The sequence below is a fragment of the Poecilia reticulata genome, linkage group LG13 (assembly GCF_000633615.1).
Source record: "Poecilia reticulata strain Guanapo linkage group LG13, Guppy_female_1.0+MT, whole genome shotgun sequence".
Lineage (NCBI taxonomy): Eukaryota > Metazoa > Chordata > Actinopteri > Cyprinodontiformes > Poeciliidae > Poecilia > Poecilia reticulata.
The window spans coordinates 30,106,645-30,133,492 of NC_024343.1; the positions used below are offsets into that span (position 1 = coordinate 30,106,645).

At 37.8% G+C, this 26,848-nt stretch overlaps 1 protein-coding gene and 1 long non-coding RNA gene across 4 annotated transcripts; one reads left to right on the forward strand and one right to left on the reverse strand.

The window, feature by feature from the left end:
- The first annotated feature begins 194 nt into the window (after positions 1-194).
- rsf1a (remodeling and spacing factor 1a) lies at positions 195-21,779 on the forward strand. Of its 2 annotated transcripts, none has more exons than XM_008426475.2 (18): positions 195-459; positions 2,787-2,878; positions 4,784-4,876; positions 5,374-5,704; positions 6,543-6,641; positions 7,579-8,466; positions 10,308-10,632; positions 10,745-10,919; positions 11,630-11,833; positions 14,568-14,672; positions 15,504-15,583; positions 16,295-16,343; positions 16,918-17,039; positions 17,136-17,200; positions 18,149-18,323; positions 18,397-18,614; positions 19,282-19,479; positions 20,410-21,779. In XM_008426475.2, exons 1-18 carry the CDS (start codon positions 306-308, stop codon positions 21,120-21,122), a joined length of 4,086 nt encoding a protein of 1,361 aa, XP_008424697.1. In that variant the 5' UTR covers positions 195-305; the 3' UTR covers positions 21,123-21,779. The 2 variants fall into 2 exon arrangements, with proteins under 2 accessions (XP_008424697.1, XP_008424696.1); XM_008426474.2 differs by having other exon boundaries at positions 196-459; positions 10,721-10,919.
- Positions 13,967-26,515, reverse strand: LOC103475075 (uncharacterized). Of its 2 annotated transcripts, XR_001777239.1 has the most exons (4): positions 24,928-26,515; positions 23,596-24,278; positions 15,349-15,554; positions 13,967-14,677 (listed from the first exon to the last, which is right to left on the reverse strand). It is a non-coding gene; the product is annotated as an uncharacterized LOC103475075 (long non-coding RNA). The 2 variants fall into 2 exon arrangements; XR_001777238.1 differs by lacking the exons at positions 13,967-14,677; positions 15,349-15,554 and having other exon boundaries at positions 23,312-24,278.
- Between the last annotated feature and the right edge of the window lie 333 nt (positions 26,516-26,848).

Consider the following 26,848-nt stretch of genomic DNA (forward strand, 5'->3'; position numbering starts at 1 on the left):
CAATCCCTTGTTTTGAGTTGTCCAATTTTCCCATTGTATGCCTTCTTTTCTATCATACTTGCTTGATCTTTATTAATTTTTTATTTACCGTTTGATGTAGGTTCGGAAATATTGTTAAATATTTTTAATTTATTTTATCCACCTATATGGTGTTATTTTGAAAGTACATTCCGGAAGTTCCTTCGATCTCTGTTGTGTAGTTTTACACCGGTAGATCCTCCATTGCCTTTCCATTCATTTCATTCGCGCACAGTCGCATCCGAGTGGCGAACCCTCCCCTCACATTTCTCTCTCCGCCTGGAAAGATGGCTGCTCCGGCGGTGGTGAGAAGCTCCGGCCCGCCGCTTTGCCCGAGCTTCGCGGAGGTATGTTCGTTTCTGGAGCGCTACGGAGCAGCGTTGGACCTCCCCGAGCTGACTTTCCCGCAGATGGAGAGGTATCTGCGTGACACGACGGCAGGTGAGCGCTCGGTAGCGGTTGGCAGAAAGAAGTGGTGGGAAGCTGCGACACTGGAAGGCGAAGGGGCCAGTACCACCACTGGTACCTTCATCATCGTGATGTTGTGTGACTCCGTTGAAAAATGTGGTATTGTCTCTGAACCCGACAGAGCAGCGTCACCGCTGGATCTTTAGCCTTTAACGGGACCGTTATTTACCAGGGATGGCTCGGGTCGAAGCCAGTTTTCCAGGGTAGTCTGACAGTTTTACCCCGAGTTTTGTGAGGTGTCGTTCAGGTTAAACTTTGGGGGGAAACGGGCACACTAGGGAGCACAACATGTGGCGCCATGTTTTTCTCGGTCCAATTAGCGAGGAGCTGTGGATAATGTTGTCAGAGACGACAGATTGATCTATTAAAGTTGGACTGGGAGCCATGATGCAGCTCCGCCGAGTGACCACACACAGCCAACCGGTTAGCTCCGGAGCCTTGTCAGGTGTAATTTTTCACCGGCCTTGTCTCGCAGGCAGTTGAACCACATGAAAACAATCGTTCCCGGTATGTTGCGGGACAACAGCGCACCGCGGTCGGCATTTTATTGTGGCTGTCAGACCCTAAAGAGCCATGTTCGTTCGGAACATTGGATGTTATTTTCTGGAAGAGGGGTAAAGTGGCAGTCAATTTGCGCCTGCGCACTAGCCTCTGGCTAGCATGCTAGCTGGATTTCTGTCGAATATTTGCGAAATGCGTTTTTAGAGGTTTGTAGATGTTTTACAACACTACAGTTAGTTACAAAGTCCTTATTCAGAGTCAACATACATGTGGATGTTCGGCCTAATAGTTTTGGCCCGTAATCTAAGATAATAAACTGAGAAATTAGACTACGGGTTAGCGTGTCATTAGAGAAAACTGGAATTTCCTGACATTTTAAATGTTCCGTGACATCCTCACAACAGACCACCCATAGTAGCCTTTTAATTTTATTTTGTTTAATTATTTTGTTTTTAAGGAACCTTGTAACATTGTACCTTTTGTTAGTATTACTGTCAACGTAATAATAGTAGATCTATGTATAAGACCATTAATCTAAAGACAAATCATACAAATATTTATTCTAAAGAAATCTCAAAATAAACTACACAACAAAATATACGATAATAATTTAGTATAACCTGTAATAAGCAAATCAAAAAGCATAAAACAGCTTCACATATGTACATGTGTTTTCACATATGTTTTCCTTATTTTATTTTTCATAATTTCGTAATATTTATATTTTGGACGCTGTGAGCGCTTGAAAACCGAAGTCATAAACTTGCACGCATTCTTGTTCAGTAAAATTGATTCAGATTCTGATGTATTCTAACCTTTAGAGTGATAATTATGTAAATCAGTGATTCTCAAACATTTCAAATTAAGGACCACATCACTAAACAACGAGCTTTCTAAGTTACCAGACTGTCAAGATGTTTCACAACAGAACAAAGCAGTATCTAGGCTTATTATTGTATGTTGTTTTGTCACAAAAGATAGAAACAACAACAACAAACCTTTTATCCATTAATAAACCAGGAGCTCACCTGAAGTCAAATTCATTGTTAGCTTCTATAATAAATACTATAGTAGCACTTCTGGCAGCTTGTATTTCAGTATATCTCCACACGATAAATGTATAGATAGCTTTTATATGCAAATATGTTAGTTTAGTAATTGAATGCGTACAAGTTTCCACTTTAGAGTCGGATGAAAAGAGGTTTTAATAGCCACCAGCATTTAATTTTAGGTCTCTGTCTCTTGGTTTGGTGTTTCATTGGGGGCTGTAAATATGCTTCATTGTTTTCTTTAGGCTTTTTTAAAATCTAAATTACAATTATTTTGAGTAATATTTACTTAGTAAGTAGTCAAAACTTGCTTACAAACCCCCCTCATCATAGATCACTCTAAGTACAATTGAAAGCAGGTAAATACCAGTGGTGGTTCTTGAAAACATTGGATATAAAGTAACAAATTCTGTCCTTGTTGGATGTAGCAGTAGACACAGAGCAGCACCTTATTCTAGGATTCTGATAACCTTGAGTAAAAATAACATGGCTTAATGGCATTTAAGAAAGGGGGAAAACACATGCTGAAAAATGCTATTAAAACTGATTGATTATTCTGTTTATATTCATGTTTTATGTGAGATTTGTTGTTTAAAAGTAGTTCTCATACTTGCCTCAAATCCTATCCTTATATTTTGCAATATTTATTCATAAAATGAAAAAAAACAAAACATTTTGTTAGCTCTTAGCAGACGTTTTTTCATGTTCAGCAGATTTCAAGCAGTTTCTTTTCTTGTGTTTGCTTTGCAGTTCCTAAACCGTTGGTGGAGCTCCATGTGAAGCTGCTCAGAAAGCTGGGGAGGTCCGTGACCACTGACCGCTGGGAAAAATACCTGGCTAAGGTAGGAAGATCGCTCGTGTGTTTTCATTTAACTCCTTTCTGATGTCACCAGACAGTTTGTGTTAACTGTGTGGGAATCACCGCAAAAATTACTCTTCTCAAAACTAGATAAAACGCATAGAAAGCAAGATGTACTTTGTATCAGGGCTGCAACTAACAGTTGTGTTAGTAATCAAATATTCTGGCGATTACTCAGATAAAAACTTAAAAATACGAACAATTTAATTTAGTTATAAAATAAGAAAATAAATATGCTATTGCCCAAAATACAATAACATCATCCTTTAGTGCAGAGGTTCCCAAACTGTGGGGCGCGCCCCCTAGGGGGGGGGGGGGGTGCCGTGGCATTGCAGGTGGGGGCGCTGGAACCTGTCTGGATGAAAAAAAAAACATGAACATTGTATGCGCTGGGTTTTTACCTTAGAATGGCCAACTCTGTTATTCCTCTGTCAATTTGATACAGTAGGGGCTTCCACACTTCCCATATCTGCGTCCTCTGTCACTTTTATCATTAGTTAAAACTGTTTAATCCGTTGTTAACATGTGGTAACCTATTTTTCTGAGCCGCCTTAAACGCAACAAGAACGCTACAACACTCGCGCTGGGTTTACACCTGTGCGGTGCGAAGGAGACCTGCTGCTGCTATGCAGAGCTACACCGTTGTGTGTTAGAATCATGGCAGCAAACCAGCAAAAATGCAAAGAACTTTTCACAGTTTTTTCCCCCAAACTAACCGACTGAGTTGAGTAAAGCTGCTGGATGCAGGTAATGTTAGCTAAAAGATGACTAGCTAGCTAATATCAATACATCACCTTAAGCTTAACAAGTAGCCTGTAGGCTACCGATGTTGTTGTCTATGTTCAGCTACGTACATTCATTTTGCCCCCAATAAAGTCTCCTCCCCGCCCCGCCCCCTCCAGGGGCAGGGAGGTTCTAAGAATCCTCTCTCCCCCCTCCCACCTGTTGTTCAACCAGACAGCTATTTGTAATCCATAGGGGGGCCCAGAAAATATTTGGAAACCACTGGGGGGGGCGCAGGAGAAAAAGGTTGGGAACCACTGCTTTAGTGAATGCTTGACCATTTATAGCAAAGGATGCATCTGCAGCTAATAAACACTTCTGACATCAACATGTGTAAAACTCTTTCTGCTTGACTTAACATCAATGCAGTTTTTTGGGTTATCCCAGTGTTTCTCAACCCTGGTCCTCACCGCCCCCCTGTCCTGCATGTTTTAGGTATTTCCCTTCTGTCACACACCTGAATTATATCTGGGGTGATTAACAGGCTTCTTGCAGCACTTGATGGTCATTTGAATCAGCTGTTCTGGAATTGAGGCACTTCTAAAACGTGCAGAGCAGGGGGGCAGTGAGGACTAGGGTTGAGAAACACTGGGTTATCCAATTAATGAGCGGATAGGAAAAGGTGAGATAGGAGATATTTTTATTTTTTACAGAATTTGAACGGGGTGAAATTAAAATTCTGCCTCTTGAGGAGTTTTGGGTAGAAAATATTTACAAAGAAGTTGTTGGTTTTTTTCTTAAATGGAAAATGTACATATTTTTGTATAGTTCTGGTCAAATTACTGCTCTGATGGTGTTCAGAAAAACTGCCTTTTTCAGTCTGTCTACTTCAGTTAACTATTAATTTATTACTAAATTAGTTGACCATTATTTAAATAACCGATTAATCACGTTCAATCTGATTAATCGTCTCAGCTCTACGTTTTATTGATATTCAAGAATTGTTCACTTTAAAGAAGTTCCTGTATCTTCCGGAAAGCTGCTTGTAATTTGTCTTATTTCAAGAGTATCAAGATATTTATTTACACTATAAACTTGATTAAAATACTTGGTGGTATTTTGTGATTCAGTTCAGACATAACCAACTTGTTGTTGTGTTGTTTAGGTTTGCCAGGAGCTGAACAGCACATGGGCCTGGGAGTTGGAGCAGAAAGGTTACCAGGAGATGTCTATGGAGTGCAAGTCGAGCATCCTCAAGGTGAGATGGTTTTACAGTCCTTTAAAGTAGATTATTTTAGTTATCGATTAATCTGTCAATTAATTATCGGTCAGTTATCTTGACGATTAATCGGCTAAAACAAATTGCCATATTCTGCTGATTTTTTTTAGATCTTTTCTTATACATTAAAATATGAAAATAAACAATTCAATTCCTTTCTTAAATAAGAAAATAAGTGTTTTGTAGCCTAAAATGCAATAATATAGAATTTTTTAGTAAACGATTGATCATTTGCTGCAGAGTATGCGTCTGTTGTAAATTAAAAATGTGAAAACTAAACATCAATAGAGTGTAGGGCTGATCTGTTGATTATTTTTTAGATTATCCAATGAATAATTAAATAGGAAATTCTAAATTAGTTGATTATTATTTGAATAATCAATTAATTGTGATTAATCATTAAGTCCTACCTTAAAGTCTCAAGTATACATGGTTAAATATTTACCGTATTCTTCCACCTGCTTTTCATCCCTTAGTATCTGTGTGAGTGTCAGTTTGATGACAACCTGAAGTTCAAGATGGTGGTCAACGACGAGGAACCCGAGAAGATGCGTCTGCAGCCCATCGGTCGGGACCAGCAGGGCCTGATGTACTGGCTCCAGCTGGACCAGGAGCAGAACATCCGGCTCTACACGGAGGAGCAGGACGATCTGGACGGATCCACCTGGAAGTGCATCGTCCGGACCCGGAACGACCTGGCCGAGGCTCTGGAACTGCTGAAGGCTCAGATTGAGTCCAGTCAGGATCAGGACCAAAACCAGAACCAGGCTGGATCCAGGAGCGCCAGCCCTGCAGAAAGAGTCACGGGTATGACCGGGAAATCAGAGAGTAACTATCCAGACAATAACTCAGCGCTAAAGTTTTATGTAAAAAGTGGAAAAAATGCTATAAAAATGTTGTTTAATTGTAAATAAACAGTTTAATAGTTTAACTGTTATGATTAATCATCTACTAAAAAAGGAAATTTGTTGTATTACAGTTCAAATTAAAACACTCATTACATTAGTTCTCCAGCTGACGATTATTTCAGTAATCAAGCATGTTATTGATTATTCTCGTGACTAATTGGATTTAACAAATTGCCGCATTCAGAAGATTTTTAACCACTTAATCCTATTTTATACAATATTAAAAATGCTAATAAACAAGTAATTCAACTCTTTTAAATAAGAAAAAAAGTTGTCTGCAACAACAGCATTTTTTTTAGTGAACATTTGATCATTTGTAGTAAAAATGCACCTTTAAATAAAAAATATGAAAAACTGTGACTTAACGTCAATACAGTGTAAAGCTGATCGGGTGGCAATATTTTGAGTTTATTGATTAATTGGATAACAAAAGGTGCTCAATATGAGATTTAACTTTTTTTCCAGATTAAACTAAAAATGATGCCGTTTATTTACAGATAAATGAATTTTCCTTTTTAATCTTAAATGTAAATATTTTTGTACGGTTTTGGCTGTAAAAAAGGGAAATATTATTATTTTGAGTCTGTGTATTTCAGTTAATGATTAATCAGTTTAATAAATTAGGTGGTGATTATTTCAATTATTGCTTATTGATTAATTTTACTAGATTGTATTAAAATGGCTTGAAGCAGATTCAGGCTATGGAATTTGGATATTTTCTGGTTTGTGATCCACAGCGAATGAAGACGATGGAATCAGCAGCGTCAAACTCCCCAAAGCTTCAGAGGAAGAAAATGACAACAAGACGACCAATCCAGTGACAGAAAAGACGCAAGGTCAGCGTTTCTTTTTACTGCTTATGAATAACATTATGTTGTCTTGTCAAAAATCACATTTAAACTCTTAAAATGAATTACCAGTGTGACATTGTTTATCTTTACTTTGCAGTAAAGGTCAGACTCCATCTGAAAATCACAAACTTTAACCAAGTTTTTTTGTCTAGTTTGTAGTGAAAATATTTTTAGTATATTTTAAATAAGACAAAACTAACATGCAAATAATTTTACAGTGAGATTTAGGAGCTTTTTAAGTAAATAATCCCTTAAAATTGAACTTTGTTCCATTTTATCACATTATAACCTCAAACTTTAAGTGTTTTATTGGGATTTTATCTGATAAACCAACATAAATTAATACATATTTGTGAACTCAAAGAAAAATTACACATGCTTACAGAAACTCCATTTCCCTGCATAACAAAGCATGGCCGCAGCATGATGCTGCCACCACCATGTTTGACCATAGAGATGGTGTAGAGACAGCATTTTGCATAATTTAACTCCATCTATCTAAAGAACAAGCTCCTTCTACCAAAATAAATCCAATTAGCTTCCAGAATAAAAACGCATCCTCGCAGCATGATGCTGCCACCACCATGTCTTACCATACATATTGTGTTATTAGCAGGATGTAGAGACGGAATTCTGCATAATTTTGCTCCATTTATTTGAAATATTCCAATTAGCTTACAGCATCCCCACAGCATGATACTGCCACCATCTAAAGAACTCTACTAATCAGATTAATGTGCTCCTTAATTGAACTTTCAGGTCAGCTTAATGCCTTTTAGATGTTCACAGGTTGAAATATTGTTTTTTTTGTTACAGTAACTAGGCCAATTTTGAAAAAGCTTAAACGGTGTGAATACTTTCTCAAGGCACTGTGTCGGGATGTTTCTCTGTGGGTGATAGTTTCCTCCTTACTGTTCTGCAGTCATAAAGGAAGAGGAGGTGAAGCAGGAAAACACTGAGCCCAAGATGGAGGAGAAGACGGCTGCCTTCGATAATCGCGTCAGCACCATCACCGCCGTCAAATCTGAGCCCAGGGATGCAGACGGACCTAAAAACGCCGTGTCCGTCCTCATCGCGCCCGGCGCCGCTCTGATGAAGCTGAACAAGGAAGACGAAGCGGAGAGGGCCGCCGTCCGGAGCAACCAGCAGGCGAAAATACCACTGAAGAAGAGGGACCTGAAGCTGGCCGGCTGCTTCCAGACCAACCACCTGAACAACGCCAACAGCAGCAGCAGCAGCATCATCGTCTGCAATCCCTCTGTGATCAACAGCAAGGACTGTCGGGGGAGAGACGGGAAGCCGATCAACTCGTTAGAACCGCAAGGAAGCCCGGCGTCCTGCCTGCAGCAGGTCATCACCTCCAGGCAGGAGCTGACCAATGGGAGAGCGCCTCACCCGCCTCCCAGAGACGGGCAGAACGGCGTCATCGGTCAGGTCGGAGTCATCGGTCACGTCGGCGTCATCCGCAGCCCGTCTGAGCTCCACAGAGCTCCGGAGGAAAACGGGCCGAAGTCGGAACCAAGCAGCGTGAAGGCTGGAGAGGAAGTGAGCCGGCAGTCGGTTCTGGTTAGGAAGGGGCCGCCTGAGCAAGACGCCACCGCCGCCGCCACACTTCCTGCTCATCCAGTCCCACCGCTAACGAACCAGAAACTGGATCTTACAGAGAGAAAAGGAGATTCTGTTGGTTTCTCCTCTCAGATGGAGGGAAACCAGAACAACAAGGCGGCAGAGAAAATGGACAAGGCTGACCAGAGCAGCGGTCAACAGGAGGAGAGCCGAAAAGTCAAAGAGGAACCTGGAATAAACTCAGGTAGGGCTGCAGCTAACAATTATTTATTTATTTCAAACTGACAAAAAGTAAAAATGGGAAAAAAATAAATTATTCACTCATTGACGTGAAGTTTGAAAAGCAGCTGGTAGAAGATCTGATGATTTCCTGCCCCTCTCATCCTCATCAACCTATAAACATTTAAATCTCCCCTCATTGAATTAGACTTAAACTTCACATTCTCAACCTTAAATGTAATATTATTTATACATTTTTAATTTGAACAGTAAAATTTTTGGACTTTGAGACACCCGTCCTAAATATGTTTTCCAATAAGCTCCTTTTTTGAACAGTTTGTTATATTTGTACTTTGTCTAATATCATAATTTAATCCATTCCACAAATCTATCCCACACGCTTATGACTATTTTAGTAACTGATTATTCTATCAATTAATCAGATAAAAATTGGCACATTCTGCTTTTTTTTAATTTAACCTCTTAAGTAGGAGCACTGATTGCAGCGTTCTGGCCGATCATCCAAACGTAAATATCAACTGATCACCAATCTCCCAAAATTAAGAAAATTGGGGCTGATTTATTGGTGCACCGCTTCTCTTAAACATTTTTTGTACAATATTAGAAATTAGTGCTGTTATATGATTAAGTTTTTAAAATCTGATTAAAGCTGCAGAATGTAACTTTCATACAGAATATTATTTTTACATATTTGTTAAAACAATCACTATGTTTGGGCAGTATTGACAGATAGTCTGTGAAAAGGTCAATTGCAATCTGAACGGATGCAACGCTCCCAGTCAGAAACAACCAGTGAGAGCCAGGAGGCGGGTCTTAGCGCTGTCAGTCATCCTCATGTTGCCGCTGCTAAATGTGCTAATGGCAAAGAAACGACTTACCATTACAGGAAAACTCTTTATCTGCCGTCATGAGTGGCTATGCTAACTGGCCTTAGCTTTCATGACAAGCGATGCTACCTGCAGAGTAGCAGAAAACATGGAGGGTGATTGACAGCGCTAAGACCCGCCTCCTGGTTCTGATTGGTTGTTTCTTGTTGGCACATGAATAAATTATCCATCTCAGTTTATACTGTCACGACATGGTGACAGTTTCAACAAATATGTAAAATATATATATTTTTATAGAAGTTACATACTTTAAAGCAGGGGTGTCAAACTCCAGTCCTCGAGGGCCGCTGTCCTGCAACTTTTAGATGTGCCTCTGCTGCACCACACCTGAATGGAATAATTAGGTCATTAGCAAGGCTCTGGAGAACGTATCTACACAAAGAGGATGTAATTAAGTCATTTCATTCCAGTGTTTTGTACCTGTGGCACATCTAAACACTGCAGGACAGCGGCCCTTGAGGACTGGAGTTTGACACCCCTGCTTTAAAGTATTTCTTTCATGTGTAATTTATTGCTAAGGAAGTAAAAATAAAAATAAAAAATTATAAGTAACATGACCCCTGAATACTTTGAACTTTGGGATTCTGACCCATGTTGCAAAATGTTTGTACACCACTGAAGTAAACAAGTAATTAAATTCCTTTTTAAAATAAGAACATAAACATTTTATTGCCAAAAATGCCATAATTTAGCTTTCCTTTAGTGAATTACACCAAATGAAGCTAAAACTATGCCACAGAGTGATCTGTTTTATTTTAAATGCATATATATATATATATATATATATATACTGGTTTTGTACAGTTTTGGTTTAATTACTGCTCTGAATATGTTGTTTTTTTAGCAAATGGCTCTTTTTGAGTCTCTATACTCCAGTTAGTGATTAATTGATTACTAAATGAGTTGACAATTATTTCAGTAATCGATTAATCACAATTAATTTGATTAATCGTTTCAGCGTTAATCTCAGGAGCGTCTGGAAAAGGAGACTCTGAACCTCAAAAAGCAGAAAAGCTGAATAAGATGATCCAGCAGGAACAAGGGGTGAACGGCGGGCTGGTCAGCGTCGTCAAACTGAAGAAGATCGGGTTTGTTTCGGAACAGAAGAGGGTTCCTCTGGAGGAAGCGTCTTCCGAACTCCAGAAAGAAGGAATCCGGCTGAAGATCAAGATCCCACCGCACCGGAGAAACAAGTTACGGAGAAAAGAAGGAAAGGAGGAGATGAAAACCCGAGAGGGGCAGAAGGAAGGGAGGCCGCTGAGGAGATCTGCACGGATCTGCAGGTAGGACAAAATCACGATGAAGTAAAAATCTCCTGCTGCGGCTGATTGTCACTAAACATCCCTCATATATGCACCTTTTTTCTTGAAGATCATCTGCTTTGCCAAACTGCAGGCCAAGCTCGAAGGCGGCAGAGAGCCAGAGAAAGAAACCACAAAAGAAACAGACGCCGCCTGCCAGAACGAGGGATGAAGAAGAGGCGGATGAGGAAGAGGACGATGAGGAGCAGAGCTCACCTTCGACGAAGAACCAAAAACACGAACCCGCTGGAAAATTTAGCAAGCGAAGGGTAACCCATCTATTGCAGAAGATAATTAAATTTATCAAACTTTTGGATACGAGATCAGACCTTGGTCCTGATGTTCCCAAAGGTTTGCTTTAAAAAAAAAACATTAGCCACTGAAAAATTCAAGATGGCCGCCATGGTTGTCAGGATAGATAAAGAATTTGCCAATATTAATCAGAGATGAATATGTTTGATGCCAAATCATACATAATTTGGCCCATAAAAATCGCATTCATGGATTCTAAAATCTGCCATTAGCTGAATGAGTTTGTTGTCGAACTTCTTATTTTGAACCATAGAAATCGTATATATTTTCTTGATCTTGTGGTTTTTTTTGCTCTGGTAGGTATTTTTCAAAATGGCCGCCATGGTTGTAGTGGAGAATATATATTTGCACTAACTTTTGCAGTAGTTGGTGGGCAAAAACTTAAGTTCACTTACCACTAATTTGCTAAATAAGAATCTTAGCTGTGCTAATGATAAACCACTAAGTGCATGAAAATTAGGGATGTACCGTTGCAGTTTTCTGGCTGATCCCTTCCGATTCCGATTTTGATCGATACCAATATTTTTTCTCGGAAATGTAGCTCAATATAGCAAGAATGTTGCTGAATTGGCACCAGCTATTGTTAACTGTAAACATGCAGACGTGACCTGGTGGGCCGATCATTTAACTGTTGCTTTTTTTATTCATCTCTGTTGCATCTTTTCAGGGTAAACGAAGGCACGGGCGACCACGATGGACCAACGTTCGCCCCAAGAGACACAAACCAAATGAGGAGGAGGAAGACGGGCGGAAGAAGCGAGGAGAGGAGGAGAAAGAAGGAAGCGCCTCAGAGGAGGAATTGAGTAAATCTGAGGAGATTCCCACTGAAGATGCCTGCACTCACTGTGGCCTGCCCAACCACCCCGAACTGGTACAGACTCACACTTTTTTTGTTATTTTTCTTTTTGGGAAATAAGAAATCGACTTACATTTAATGCCTCATTAATGATTTATTAGATTAAAATTATTTCCTATTTATTAACTAATGCTTGGAGACCTTTTTTTTGTGTTGTAATTTGACCACCATCCAGCAAGGGGCGCCACTGGTCATCCTTAAACGTAGCGTTTGATAGAAGATGGTGGAGATATGCTAGACTAGAAAAGAGAAACAGGCCGAACAGAGTCCGATTTGGGATGGAAAATGCACTTTATGCGGTTGTGTTTTGAAATTTAAACACTTGACTAGATCCTTAAGTTGAGTTTCATCGTCATTCAGTCGAGCTTCGTGACGGAGCAATGTCAATTTCTCTTTCAAAATTAACTGATGTGCAATGAAAGCAAGGATGTTAAGATGATGAAAAAAAACATGGCGACAATAAGCGAGGTAGATTTTGATTTTTAACATTCCTTCAAGAGGAATCCACTTACCGTATTTTCCGTACTATAAGGCTCACCGCATTATAAGGCGCCTAGAATAGATACTACAGCAGAGGCTGGAGTTACGTTATGCATCCACTAGATGGAGCTGCACTTAAGGGAATGTCAACAAAACAGTCCGACTCCGGTTGGCGAGGAGAGTCTCGCCGGACGATGGTCACCCTTCTCTGTTCACGCTCAGCATGTTCGTGGAGAACATGGTGCTAAATGACCTGCAGACGACCTGATTATCAGGTCGGTAGGTCAGTCAAACTTTATTAACAAACCAGCGTTCTGACAACTATCCCAGCATGCACCATGCGCTTCTTCTATGGGCGAAAATGGAAGTTGGCGGCTGCTTACCGTAGTTCCTAGACCTGTTGTGGCTCAGTATTGGTCCATATATAAGGCGCACCGGATTATAAGGCGCACTGTCGGCTTTTGAGGAAATTGAAGGTTTTTAGGTGCGTCTTATAGTGCGGAAAATACGGTACTTATGTAAGACTTATGCACTTAGAATGTCTCTGTTTATGGGAGATTAGGCGTTTAACATATTTTTATTCTTTTCCGTCTTTTATTTTTCCAGTCAGCACATTGTGAGGTTTTATTTATAAATATTTCTTAAGTTTAATAATGTGAGAAAATCACAGTTTTCTTTATTCGGTCAATATTTAATACAGCTGACACAAAATAATGTTAGCATTTTAATTAAATATTTTTTAAATTCCGCGTATTATGAAAAATGTAACCATTCATGTTATTGAAAGACAGTCGACACCTTTAAAGGAAAAACTTCATAACTGCAAACAGAAAATAATATCTTGGTGCAGAGGCGCCCCAGTTTGTCAGTTTGATTAATGGACTCCGTTTGTGAAGCACTTTGTTATACTTGTTTACTATTATCAAGTATTTTTCTGTACTCATCAGATTCCTGATCAGTTTCCTTGCAGAAACTTTCAGGCGAATAGAGAGGGATGAAACCAACAAAGTGAATAACTGGTCTGTCTCCTCCACAGCTGCCCTGGGGTTCGGCGCTGATAGCAGAGATCCTGTTAGACTAGGAATGTGAAGCCTTTGGGGATCACTGGTTTAAAAAACAGCACATTGTGTTCTGCTGTTTTTCACAACATCTGAGCCACATTCAGTAACTTTTAATGTTCAAGTAAAAGAAATCTGAAGTTTTAGACTTTGAGCTTAAATATGTGAGTTTGTAAAGTAAATAGTAAGTTGTATTAAGTTCTTACTAATTTTGACATTGTCTAAGAGTTGAGTACAACTTGTAGTTTTAGGTTACCAATTAAAAAATTATTTCCCAGGGTTCTTAGCGGCAGGTTTTTTTTATCTTGTGTGAGGGAGATGAAAGAGTTTTGCTAAATGTTTATTTTAGTGTAGGCCTGTGTCGCAATAAACAGTAACTCAATTAATCACATGATAAATTAAAACAAGTTCAATAATTTTCATTTGAATTATTTATTGTTTTTCTATAAAAAATTGGGTGATAAAGTTTTCAGTCTGTTTAACTTTCAGTTAAAGTTTTCTTTCTTTTTTTGGAGGATAATTTTGTTTACAGAGATTTCACAATTCATTTTATTTGTTGTTTCTGTTGTTTTGTTTATTTATGTTGGATATTTAAAATGTCTCCCATTTCCAGAGCTGAATATTTGTTATAAATTATAGTTTATTGGTCACAGAGAATGTGTTCTTGCCTTATTATATTATTACTATATAACTTGAAAATTGTCTCAAAACAACAATATTATCATTTATCTAAAAAAAACTTCTTGGACAATTTATGGTCCAGCATCTTCTGTCTTAAAATAGCTATCTTAACTTCCATAATGTTGAGAATTATTTGGTTTAAATTCCAGTATTAAGTTATAACAACTCACACATGAAGTTTAATGAGTTTTTAGAACTTAAAGAAAAATCTTAAGACATTTTCTTGTTGCTAAATCCACTTGGTGAACTTTAATTTCTGAGTTAACAAAAATATTTAGTTGACTTGCCTTTTAAAGGTGAACTTCTATTTTCAAGTTAAACCACCTTGAAATGTTTTACAGTGAAGACACTGTTACAGATTAAGACTTCCCATTCACATTACACGAGCAGAAACTCCTGAATCAAAAAAATGGAAACATTTGCTTTTAAAGACTTTCTTGTTGGTGCCATCCGCAGGATTTGTGGCGTTTTCTCATCAGTGTGTGTTATTCCAGTGCATTTCGTCATGTGTGTGTGTGTTTGTTGCACAGATCCTGCTGTGTGACTCGTGTGATCGAGGATACCACACCGCCTGTCTGCGGCCGCCGCTCATGCTGATCCCAGATGGAGAATGGTTCTGTCCGCCTTGCCAACATGTGAGCTGGAAATATTTACAAACGTATTATATGTTTACGGTTCTGATCAGTCAGGAAAATTATGATTTCATACAGATTTAGCGATTCGTTTATAGTATTTTGTTTCATCTATTACTGGGTCAAATTTCTTTTAAATTTAAATGTAAGTCATGTTTGATATATACAGCATTTTTATAACAACTGAAGGTAACATAAATGGAACCATGAGCCTGGAAAACACATGATCTCGCCCCTTTAAAAAGGCTGGTTCTGTTCTGGGGATCCATCGTAAAATCAAGAAAATTACAGAAAACTTTGAGCATCATTTGCATGAGCTTCTTTAGTCAGAGGCTTCGTCATAACTGCTGTAACATGGACTGCTACAGCATCAACAACTCAGCCGAAAATTATATAGAATGAGTTACAACAACAAAAAAATGCTTTTATAAGAATAAAAGTTCTGGTTTTATTCTTATTAAGTTCAGTTTATTGTTCAAATTATTGAAGCTGATGGTTTAGCAAATCAACTTTTGAGAGAAGTTTCTACAAGATCTTTTTTTTTTTTTTGTTCAAACTGCCTTTTCATTCAAAACCTTTTGTTCATTTTAAACTGGAACTCAATTGAATAAACAATGAAATAGTGAAAAGGTTTTTAAAAAAACTATGATTACAGTTTTGTGTCGTATAATTTACTCACCTTAAATTTTAAGTCCTGGTTAAGGTTCATGTTTTTGGTTTTTGCATTAGCAGCTTTTTCCCTCATTTGACCACGAGCTGACGGCTGGACGCAGGAGATCGGATGAATTGATCTGTTTTTTTCTGTCTGATGGTTTGTGGTTGTTGTTCTTGTAGAAGATGCTGTGTGAGAAACTGGAGGAGCAGCTGCAGAACCTGGACAGCGCTCTGAAGAAAAAAGAACGGGCAGAGCGGAGGTAAACCAACAAAATATGATTGTTTTTTAGCATCTTTATTTATTTGTAAATTGCACTGAAGGTAAAGTTTTGTGTGGCCCTTTGATGCAGTTCAGGAATGTTTTACTCCAGCAAATGGAGCTGCTGCAGATGTGTGTTTCTTTGCATGATATTTTCAAGGACAAATGTTTATCTTAGATAATATATTTTAGGTACAAAACATGTATTTTCCACTTTTTTGCTTTCATTTTATTGTCAAAGTGAGCACAGATCTCCAACTTTTTACCCAAAAACAGACTTTATCACAAAATGGGCCAAATGCAGTTAAGAGTTTTCAGTTCTCGTTTTTGTTGCTGGAATAAACTAAAATTGATTTCTTGACCAACAAAGTTATGAAACTGTACAACTTGGAGACACTTTTTCAGACTTTTTTTTTTTATTAAAATGCATGTTTATTTGTTCCTGAGCAAGTAAAAAGAAAATAATTTGCTAAAAGAATTATTTAGCACTTTGTATTATTTTGGTTGTATTGTTATATTTGTGTAGTCTGTTATATAAATTTGAAAAATGGAAATAAATTAGATAAAATATATATTTTTGCATTTTTAGCTGAAGAAAAATACAGATAAACTGTGGCTCCTTAGTGCTTTCAGCGTGGAGATTTTGGTCTTTTGTGCAAAAAGTTTGAACACCACTGACAAAAACGTTTCATAACGTTTTCCTTTGTTCCAGGAGGGAACGGCTGGTTTACGTCGGCATCAGTGTGGAGAACATCATTCCTGTAAGTCTGGTTCTGCCGCGCTGCGTTAAATCTGTACACTGCAAAAACGCAAAATCTTACCAAGTGTTTCTTGTACAGTTCTTGTGCAAATGTCTTATTACACTTTAAATAAGACAAACTAACTCAAAAGTAGCTTTTGAGCAAGATATTGGAGCTTGTTTTCAGTCAATAATTCCTTAATATTAATAAAAAGTAAAAGGTTCCGCTGGTAGAATGTCCCACTGCTCCGTTACCTAGCAACTCCAGCCAAGCCCAGCCTGTAACCTAGCAACCTAGTTCCAGTTCCACTGGCAGATACTTTTACTTTAAAATGTTGGGTTTAAAGTTAATCAACCAGTGGAACTAGTATTTTCTCATCAATATTAATGAATTATTACATGAATCAAGCTCCTATATCTTGCTAAAAATAACTTTTAAGTTAGTTTCATCTTATTTCAAGTGTACAACAATATTCGCATTAGAAACTGGGCCAGAAAAACTTGGTAGGATTTTGTGTTTTTTCAGTGCAGTCCTACACATTTAGTGGATTTTTTAAAAGAGGATTTTGTTTGCAGTCATTTGTTTTGTTTCTTAGGAGGGAGATGTGGAAGAGGAGGAGGAGGAGGAGGAAGAGAAATCTACCAAGAAAAAAGATCCAAAAAAGACCAAAAACCTGGGGAGGAGATCAACCAGGACCAGGAAACACATCAGCTACAGGTGGGAGAGGGTTTGGTTTGGCGTCAGGGAGAGTTTGTGTCATTTTGGGTTCTGTGACCCGTAACGAAGGAAGGTTAAACTCTGGTTCTGGTGCAGGTTTGATGATTTCGATGACGCCATCGATGAGGCCATAGAGGAGGACATCAGGGATCTCTGCAGTGGTGAGAGCCCAATATCTGAGCATTATTTAGTATTTAGACACCCTTTGTCACAATATAACCACAAACCTTGGGTCTGAACTTTGACTAGGCCATTCGAACTCTGCTGTCCTGCTAGATCGTGAGCTCTAGTCTCAAGTTTTTTGCCGCTGCTCAGTTTTTCTTGCATTTATTCTATTTTACCCCAATTATTCCCATCTACGGAGGAGTATTAGAGCCATTGTATGAAAAAATTAAAATATTAAATTACAAGAATAAAGTCGTAATATTGTGAGAAAAAGTTGTAATGATACAAGAATAAAGACGTAATATTACAAAAATAAAGTCATAAAATTACAAGAGTAGAGTTAAGCAAATTACGAGAATAGTCTTAAAATGTATTTTTGTAATTAATATTACTACCTTAGATGGAGTAGCATTTCCCCAAGAGGAAATAAACAATTTCCCCTTGGGGATCAATAAATATATTATATTCTATTCAAAATTATTTTGATTTTCTAATACTCCATCAGCTCTGACTGACTTATACCTGCACAACCATCCTGCTGAATAACAGGATGGTTGTGCAGGAGGCTCCACTTCTGCTTTTCAAAGATGTACGGTTGTATAATTGAGCATCTGTTTTCACATGTGAGTGTAAACATTGAGTTGGGGGCGTGGCCAGCAGGATTTAAAGGGACATGAGGTCCAAAAACAGCAGAATAGGCAGAACTGAGCAGAATGAAATAAAATTTTTTGCAAAAACTGTAATGAACATGTTTTGTACAGACCAGAGCCATATGCTGACCTGTGTAGCATAATAGGTCATCATGTGACTCTGTGTTGGCCCTTCACATAAAATGCCAATGAAATGCAAACTTCAGGTTTGTGGTTGTATTGTGACTTAAAGCCCAGTGACCGTGTTCAGAATGTAGCTAAACTTTGAGTTTCTTTATTTTAACTGGGTTTCAGGAGCAGAAACGGGGAAAGAGATCTCCTCCGTTCTGCCAGAGGGCGTGAAGGAGAACCAGCGGCCAATCAGAACCCAGAGCCGCACCGCCAGGAACAAGAAGAGACGGCGGCTGAACGACCTGGAGAGCGACAGCACGGCGGTAGAGAGCGAAGAAGAGTTCATGCTCAGCAACAGGTCGCCATCACGGTTTTATACTTCCTCCTCCTCTCTGACGTTCGTCTGATCCCTCCTGATTTTCATCCTGCAGCTCGGAGGAAGAAGAATTTGCCGCTTCGGGTGCCGACGACGGCGAGGAGGACGATGAAGATGCAGGCAGCGACGGCGGCAGCTGGGACAGAGGCGCGCGTCCCAAACGGGGCGCCAGAGGGACACCTAAATTCAAACCCAGGAGGCCCCAGCGCCGGGGCAGGAAGCGGCGGCGGAGGCGGTCCAGCGAGGAGGAGGAAGAGACGGATGTAGAGATGGGTGAGTGCCATCACTTCTTCTTTTAATTTACGTCCCTTTATTAGCCGTCTTGTTAAAGATGCGTAATAAAGCTTTAAAATAATTAGTCAGCATAAGTTTAGAAATTAAACTTAGAGAACATTGATTTGTTCTCATCGTAAGAAATTATTAGGGTTAAAATGATTAATTGGATTAAACACGATTAATTGAATTAATTGTGATTAATCGGATTAATTACGATTAATTGAATTAATCGGCTTATTCATTCGATAATCATACTTTAATTTAGGGATAAAATAACTCATATTACATAACAGACAAGAGTAAAAATAGTGTGTCGTTATGAGTTTCTTAAATATTTCAGTAATTCCTGGGAAGACGATTGGTAACAGTTTTAACAAAACATTTGCAGAAATGATAAAATAAAATGATGCAAACAACAAAAAATACTTTGTTTTCAATGTAATGATGAGAAAAAAATATATAAATATTATTGATACTTATCGTTTTGTTGTGGAAGTTTAATTCAGGATTATTTCATACAATAAATAAATAAACTTTTAAAACATGTCACGGCCCGTCAAGAACCAACGATCCAGAACCCAAATTCAGGTTAAAACTAAACCCAGAACCCTGAATGTTTCCCGTCCTGAACTTTATTGTCTATTTTGTGTTTTTCATTTAACAGATTCGGATCGGTTCAGCGACATGACGGACAGCGACGCGGACAGGAAGAGGCGTGGCCTGAGGCGGGGCCAGCGCCAGCAGGTGAACTACCGCGAAACGTCAGAGTCGTCCGACAACTCCAGGACGTCGGCCAAAAGGCAGCCGGCGAAACGGCGCGGCCGACCGCGAAAGGAGCATTTCTCCAGCGACTACAGCGACGGTTAGCAACGCTTCTCAGTTCCTTTGTTTTCATTACAGTTTGGTTTTATTTTGTCTATTTCATTTAGTTTTAATGAGTATTTGCTTGTTTTTATTTGTTATCATTAATCAAATTTTGTTTAGTTTCAGTTTAGTGTTAGTTTTTTCACACTGGTTAATTTTTAGGTGCAGAATTGAAAAAGGTGATTATGTTTTGTATTGTGATTATGTTTACATCTGTTGGGAAATAAATACTCAGGAGAAAATTACATTTTCAAAGGATTTAATTATTGTTGGAAGTTTTGGCCAAATATTTGCTGCTGCCATTTTGCTCACAGCGAGGCCTGTTGCAATAATCAATAAATTAATTAATCTCCTGATAAAACAAACTCAATAATTTTCATTTGCATTTTCTCTCTTTCTACCAAAAACTGGATAAAAAACTTCAATCTGATGCTTTTTTTGAAGGACAGTTTTGTTTACTGAGACTTTATAATTCATTTTATTTGTGGTTTCTGTTGTTTTGTTTATTTACTTTGTATATCTAAAATGTTTTCCAGTTCCAGTGTTAAAGTGGATTAATCTTTGAGAATTTGTTCTTGCATTATTGTGCCGTTATCACCGTTATTACTTGAAATTGGTCACAAAACAACAATATCATTGCTTATCGCGATAACGTCTGGGACAATTTATCGTCCAGCAAAATGATCTTGACCGTTTTAATGAATTTACCTAAATTCAAAAGGCTAATTAATAGATGCATAAACATAAAAACAAAGGACATTACATCTATAATTTCAGGAGGTTTTAGTTCTATTAACCCAGTTCCAGTTAGTTTTAGTTTTTCCGTTTAATTACCGTTTTCATTTATTTCAGTTATCGAAAATGTTTTCAGTTTTTATTTTGTTCATTTTAGTTCACTAGAATAACTTTTAATATTTTCTGTTTTTAGTTTCCGCTTCCTCGAGAGATTCTGAGGATGACGACGACGATGATGAGGAGGAAGATGGCCGGCGGAGAGTGGACAAGAGAAGAAGAAGAGGAGCGGAGGAGGAGGAACTCCGGAGCGGCAGGACGAGAAAGAAGCGGAAAAGATACGAGGAGGACGAGGAAGGAGGGCGGCGGCTGAAGAGGAGGCAGCTGAGGAGGGAGGATGACAATGATGGGAGGAGGAGGAGGGAGAGAGACGAAGACGATCCGGAGCGGATGGGCCGGGGGAAGAGGAGGGAGATGCTGTCGCAGCAGCGCCGCAAACTCCTCGCTCAGATGCTGAAGAAACGCCGGCCGTCCACCGACGAAGACGAAGACGAGTCCGACTCGGACGATTCTCAGTCTTCATCGGGAGACGACCGGCCGATCCGCAAGAGACTCAACCGCATCGACTCCGACGACGACGAGGACGACAGACGCGTCGATTCGGACGACGAAGGCAGCGACGAAGACGAAGGACAAAAGAGGAAAAAGTCGGAGCACAAAAGCGACGGCGGCGCTCAGGAAAAGGGGCGGAGCCTGTCTCCGTCAAATGGACACCAGACCTCCAGAGACGCTGAGAGGCGGGAGAGACACAACGGCCCCACGCATCCCGCCGAGGACGAGGAGGAAGAGGAGGATGACGAAGGCCAGTCGGACTCATTGAACTCTGCCCAGAACAGCCCGCGGTCATGATGGCCGACTCTGTACATAAATCTCCAATCTTTTTATTTTCCTCTCAACCGCCATCACTTCTCTGCTTCTCACTCTTCCTCTGTGGTGGAGCGCTACAATCCCAAACGCCTCCGACCACCACAAACGGATCCGGGCGGCGCCGAAGCAGCGCGTTCGCCCGGCGGAGCGGAAAACCCGGAGTCGGTTCATCGTAGCAGAATCGTCCAGCTAGCGTCGGATCGAACTCTTTACAGCGAGGTGACGACCAAAATCCTCCAAAATAAAACTGGGAAGAGGAGGAAAAAAAACCCGAAAAGCTTGTAGGAAATTGTGATTAATTATTAGGATTTGGTATTTTATTGGCTAAGTTTAAAAATGTATATATATATAGTAGATTTGAAGTAATGAGAACTACTGTTTTATGTATTTTTTTATTATTTTACACCCACTTTGTTTTTCGGTATTTGTACCTCTTTAACTTTTTCACTTTTGCCACAAACATCAGTGTGATTTTTTTTTTTTTTTTTTTCTTTGATAGACCAGCATTTTCTTCGGAACAAAAATCTGAAAAGTGTGGCATGCCTTTGCATTAGGCGACACATTTTTCACTGCAAAAACACAAAATCTTAGCAAGTAATTTCAATCTAGGTTCTATTGCAAATATCTTAGATTACATAAAGTAAAACAAGACTAAACTACAAGGAACTTTTCTGCAAGATATAGGAGGTTGTTTTAAGTGAATAATTCCTTAAATTTTACTTATAACATTGGAAAAATGTCTTGTTACAAGTGAAATAATCTGCTTGTACGTTTTCATCAATATTAAGGAATTATTGACTCTAAGCTCCTATATCTTGCAGAAAAATTACTTGTAATTTAGTTTTGTCTTATTTAAACTGAACTAAGAAATTTGCATTAGAAACTAGACCACAAATACTGGCTAAGATTTTTTTTTTTTTTTACAGTATTTAACAATTAGGCTAAATACACTCTGCGACAAAGCGATTAAACCCTCTGTTGTGTAAAAAACCTGGACTGAGAAAAAGGAATTGTAGTCGGGAGGTCTGGTGTCCGTTTAGCATTAGCATTAGCATTTGAACCTCTTGGTCAATTTATTCGGCAAAAACATTTGTTCCATATTTCCAGACCATCTCCTATGTCAGTTATTTGCGTCATGGCGGATTGAATTTCCAGAAATTTTCAGATTAAATTTGCATGTTTATAAATTAAAACAAAAAATATCTGGCTATCAAAAAGTTGTAGTTTTGCAAAAAAAATTGCACCTTTTTTTTAAAATAAGTTCACAACCTAAATGTGAGATATTGAAACGAGGATGTTATCTGACTGCATGAAGTCAGATATTTACGATAGAAAAAAAAAAAGCCAGAATGAAGTGGTGAATTTATGTTTTTCACAGTCTAAGCTGCTGATATGGGTTTTTTTGGATCAGAACTCCATTTACCAAATTTTTCACTTTATACTGTCGGAGGATGTCCTAGATTAATATAAACATAAATTTATACCTTTTAATCGTGGAAATGTTTTTTTTTTCCTTGAAAAATTACAACTTTTTGACACCAAGTTGTGTTTCTTGTGATACGTTGTAATTGTATGATGGATTTCTATTGCGAGGCTAAGAAAAGTTTAATTATGACAGTAAAGTTATAGTAATACGACTTTACTCAAAATATTGACCTTTTTTCTCTGTACGATTTTATTCTTCCATTACTTCCACTTTAATCTTATACGACTTTATTCATGTAGTACCGTTTTATTTTCAGAATGCTGATTTTATTCTCATATTGCGACTGAAAATATTGACTTTTTTTCCTCATATTTTGACTTTATTATCAAAATTTCAGTTTTAGTATTTCTGTTATAACAATAATCTCAAAACGTCAGTTTTTTTTATTTTTGCAGAAATTTCCTCCTTCACGTCCATTTTTTTTCTTCTTCTATAATGGCCCCAATAGTTTGTCATAATATCCTGATATGCTCTGATGTCTTTAAAGCATTAAACTTTTTTAATTTTTAATGTTTATACTGACAGAAACCAGAAACAGTGAAGCGCATTTTTCAAATACAAACTCATGACACCATATTTGGTCAATTGAAGATATGAAAACAATAATAATAATTAAAAAGAGACAATTACTAGAAAAAAAGTTTTTCTCAGTTTGAAAAGTTGCAAATTTGCTAAAAATTATATATTTTTTTACACTAACTGTGTTGGTCCATCACAGAAAACGCCAATGAAAACATCGATGTTTGTGGTTCTAATGCGACAGAAATCTTGAGAAAGTTAAAAGTGTTGTCAATACTTTTGCAAAGCACTGTTTAATTGCTATATTTTATTCTTTAAAAACTGAATTATACAGCAAATATATCCCCCCTTATCCATTTCATTTAAAACGTTTGGATTCAGTGTTTTTCAGTTTCCAGCTACTTATTTTCACAAACCGTCGACCTGGAGGTCCATGTTTGCTGTACATACCGTCTGTACGCTGTTCTTTGTAAGATAAATAGATGTCCTGTTTAGTCTTCTTGTAAAATATAGTGTTATATTTTCTATAAGAAGGGGAGGAGGAGGGACGCTGCTGCTGCGAGCGCTGAGTTTAGATCGATCGGCTTTCAGCAGTTTGCTTGTTTTCTTTGAGAATCTGCTGTGGGAAAAAAAAAAAACAAAAGTGCTCTCAGAAAAAAAATAAGACACACTTTAGATGATTACGTTTTATTTGTGTGTGTTTTGAGCCTGAAAGAGCTGAACACTACTTGTCTTTTTATAGGTTTTTAACATTTCATGTCCTGATGGAAGGAATAAAACTTAAAAAAAACTGATTATTTATCTTCTAACATGTTGGAGATAAACTACAGTACTTTGAGTCAGATGGGTTTTAGAAGTTGTGCTTTCAACGGGAAGAGACGCTGTTATAAACAGTTATTAATAGCCACACAAATGTAATTTTCTACGTTGCCTTTTATGAAACAAAGTGAGGGTGAAAACTTAACACTACATACTTCTATTCTAGCATACAGTATACAAGTAGAAGTGCAAACATTATTCGTTGTTACCTTCATTTCAGCGCAACAAATTGTCCGGAGAACATTTTTCTTCCTTGTTGGTATATTTGCATGTTTCTTTCTGATCACTGCTCCCCCCACAGAGCTGAGAAAAACCTGAAAACATTTTTTAAAAATAGTCAGCGTCTACGCACGACTGTATATTAGGGTCATAATTAATAGAAAATTTTAAATAATAACAAAAATTAAATATGCAAAAAATTCTGAAATGTTGATATTAATCTCAAATTTTCTGGAAAAAAAATAGGAGATTTCTTGGCTCCGAAATTTTTAAATCTGCAAATAACTGACAAATAAAAAATTTTATCTTAGAAATTTAAAGGATTAGAGGAAAATAGCTCAAAAAGGTGAAAATTTGAGGAAAAAATCTAATGTTTAGACAGATGTCAGAAATTTTTCTGAAAAAACAAGCAAATTCCTGAGCTCAAAAAGTCAAATTTGCTATAAAAAAACCCCCCAAAACATATTTTCTAGAAAAAAAATTGGAAATGTTCTGTCTTTCAAAAGTCAAAACAGTTTCAACTTTTGGAGCTTAAAAAAAAGTTTTCTCAAAAAAAAAATTCTAAGATTAATTTCTGTGTTTTTTCTTGCAAATTTACTCCTTTTTTCTCTGTAAACTGGCCCTAATAAACAGTTGTAGCTATGACTTCAAGTGACAATAAATTGTAAAGTGTTTACAGACTAATGTTTTTTTTTTAAGTAAAGAAGTAGAAAAATAGCCAGCTGGTATTTGAGATTCACTTACAGACTTCACAGGAAGTTGGATTTTTTCTTTTTTAAACGTAATTGCAGTTGAAGTTTTACAAGTTTTTTTCTTTTCATTTTCCGTGAAGGATTCAGACCCTGTGAAATATTCAGAAACATCATCTCCAAATGTACAGTTTTTACATCAAAATGTAGGTTTTTCCGTCTGCTTTCACCCAGTGTGCCTCCCACTGCTGTAGGACTTATCTGTCAAAACCCAAAATATACTTTAAAAAAATGCTCTTTTCAAAGTTTTTTTTTTCCGCCTCTCATAAATAAAAGATAAAAAAGTAGCCACTAGAAGGTTCAGATGCTCATGGATATTAGTTTTTCATTTGTTTGACTTGTAGTTTTCCTACCGTGGCTTCTGCTGTATGCTCTCTGCTGCACTAAAAAAGGCGGGAATCACCATAGCGACGGATGACTCAGCATGTTCTTTCTGGTATTTTCCACTCTTCGTTTCTGCGCTAATAAGTTAGCGGAAATGTGACAGTTAAGGTTTGAAGGGAAGCCTGTTCACCAGATAGCTTCTTTTCGATTTTTCTGTTTGATCACAACTTGTTTTAATCAAGTTTTTAAAAAGTTTTACCCCCTCTACAAATCTGTGACGCCATTTTGAGTCCAAATAAAACACAACAGTTAGCTGAAGTCCTCCTGCGCCATCTTTATTTTTGAAATAATTAAACAAAAAGCTTCCTAGTAAGAAACACAGTCACAATCTATTACTCTTTAAACAGAATTTTTTTTACCCTATATTACAATGCCAAGTATTTCCTTGATGTTTATGCATAAATGTTTTAGGGTAAATCTGTCTTTTTCCTTATAAATTACACTTGATGCACGATGAAAAGAAAATTGAGATTTATAAAAGTAGTTACAGCCTTTTTTAATTTTTTTTTTTTTTTTATTTAAAAGTTGATTTTGTTACTGTTGCTTGTGCCTGAGAAAATGGGAAAGTCAAACTAATTAACACCTGCTCAAAGAGGAGGGGAAAAAAGTATGTAAAGGTGAAATTTTGATTATTTAAAATGTGAGTTTAGCTTTTGTTACAATAAAAAACCACCTAAAAACTGTAAAATGCGGGTGGTGCAAAAAGCTTTTTAACCCTAAACAGAATTGGGTTTTAGCTCAGCGCTACGTAAATAACCAAACGTTGTTTCAGGTACTTTCCTGTGGTTGTTCAGCTGTTGTGGGATTACAACACACACCCTTCTGACTGGGATTCAACAGCTCATAATCATGTTTTCTTCTCGCCGGAAAAGTTTAAACAATTTCCTTGATGCAGAAAATTTGATGATTTGCATCGATGTGGAACCTGGAAGCATGTTTTCTGGGATCTGACTCGGTGTTTTAAGAAGTCGGTGTCAGTAAAAGTCTGTTTGTTTGACGTGAGATCACGATGTGAGGCTTTTTGTTTTCACCAGTCCAGCGTCATTCCGGTCAGGCCTCTGCGCTCCGGTTCGTTTGAAATCGGCGCCGCTGGATGTGAATGCGGCTCCTTCCATTTATCTCTGTTGTACTGTTACTGTAGTGCTGCTGTAACAAATGTTTTCTAAGTTATTAAAACCAACATCTCAAGCATCTCCTACAAGAAACAATGTTTTTTTCCCCCTAAGAAGTTCAAGTTGTTGCCTCTCAAACTAATAACTCATAATCATATAGATGTTTTTAGATCAAATATACATTAACAGATTAGTCAAAAATGTTCAAGAACTCAAATTTTGAGATTACTCTTAAAAACAAAAACACAACTTGGACATTTAAGTTCAAAAGTTGAAAATTTACAAGAAAAACTCAGGTTTCAAATTAGTAATTTATTTCAGACAAACCTTTCACCGGCAGTGTAGAACAAACACAAAGTACATTATAAATTTCTTGAAGACGCATCACATCAGTGATTATGAGTCTGAAAAGGAGTATGA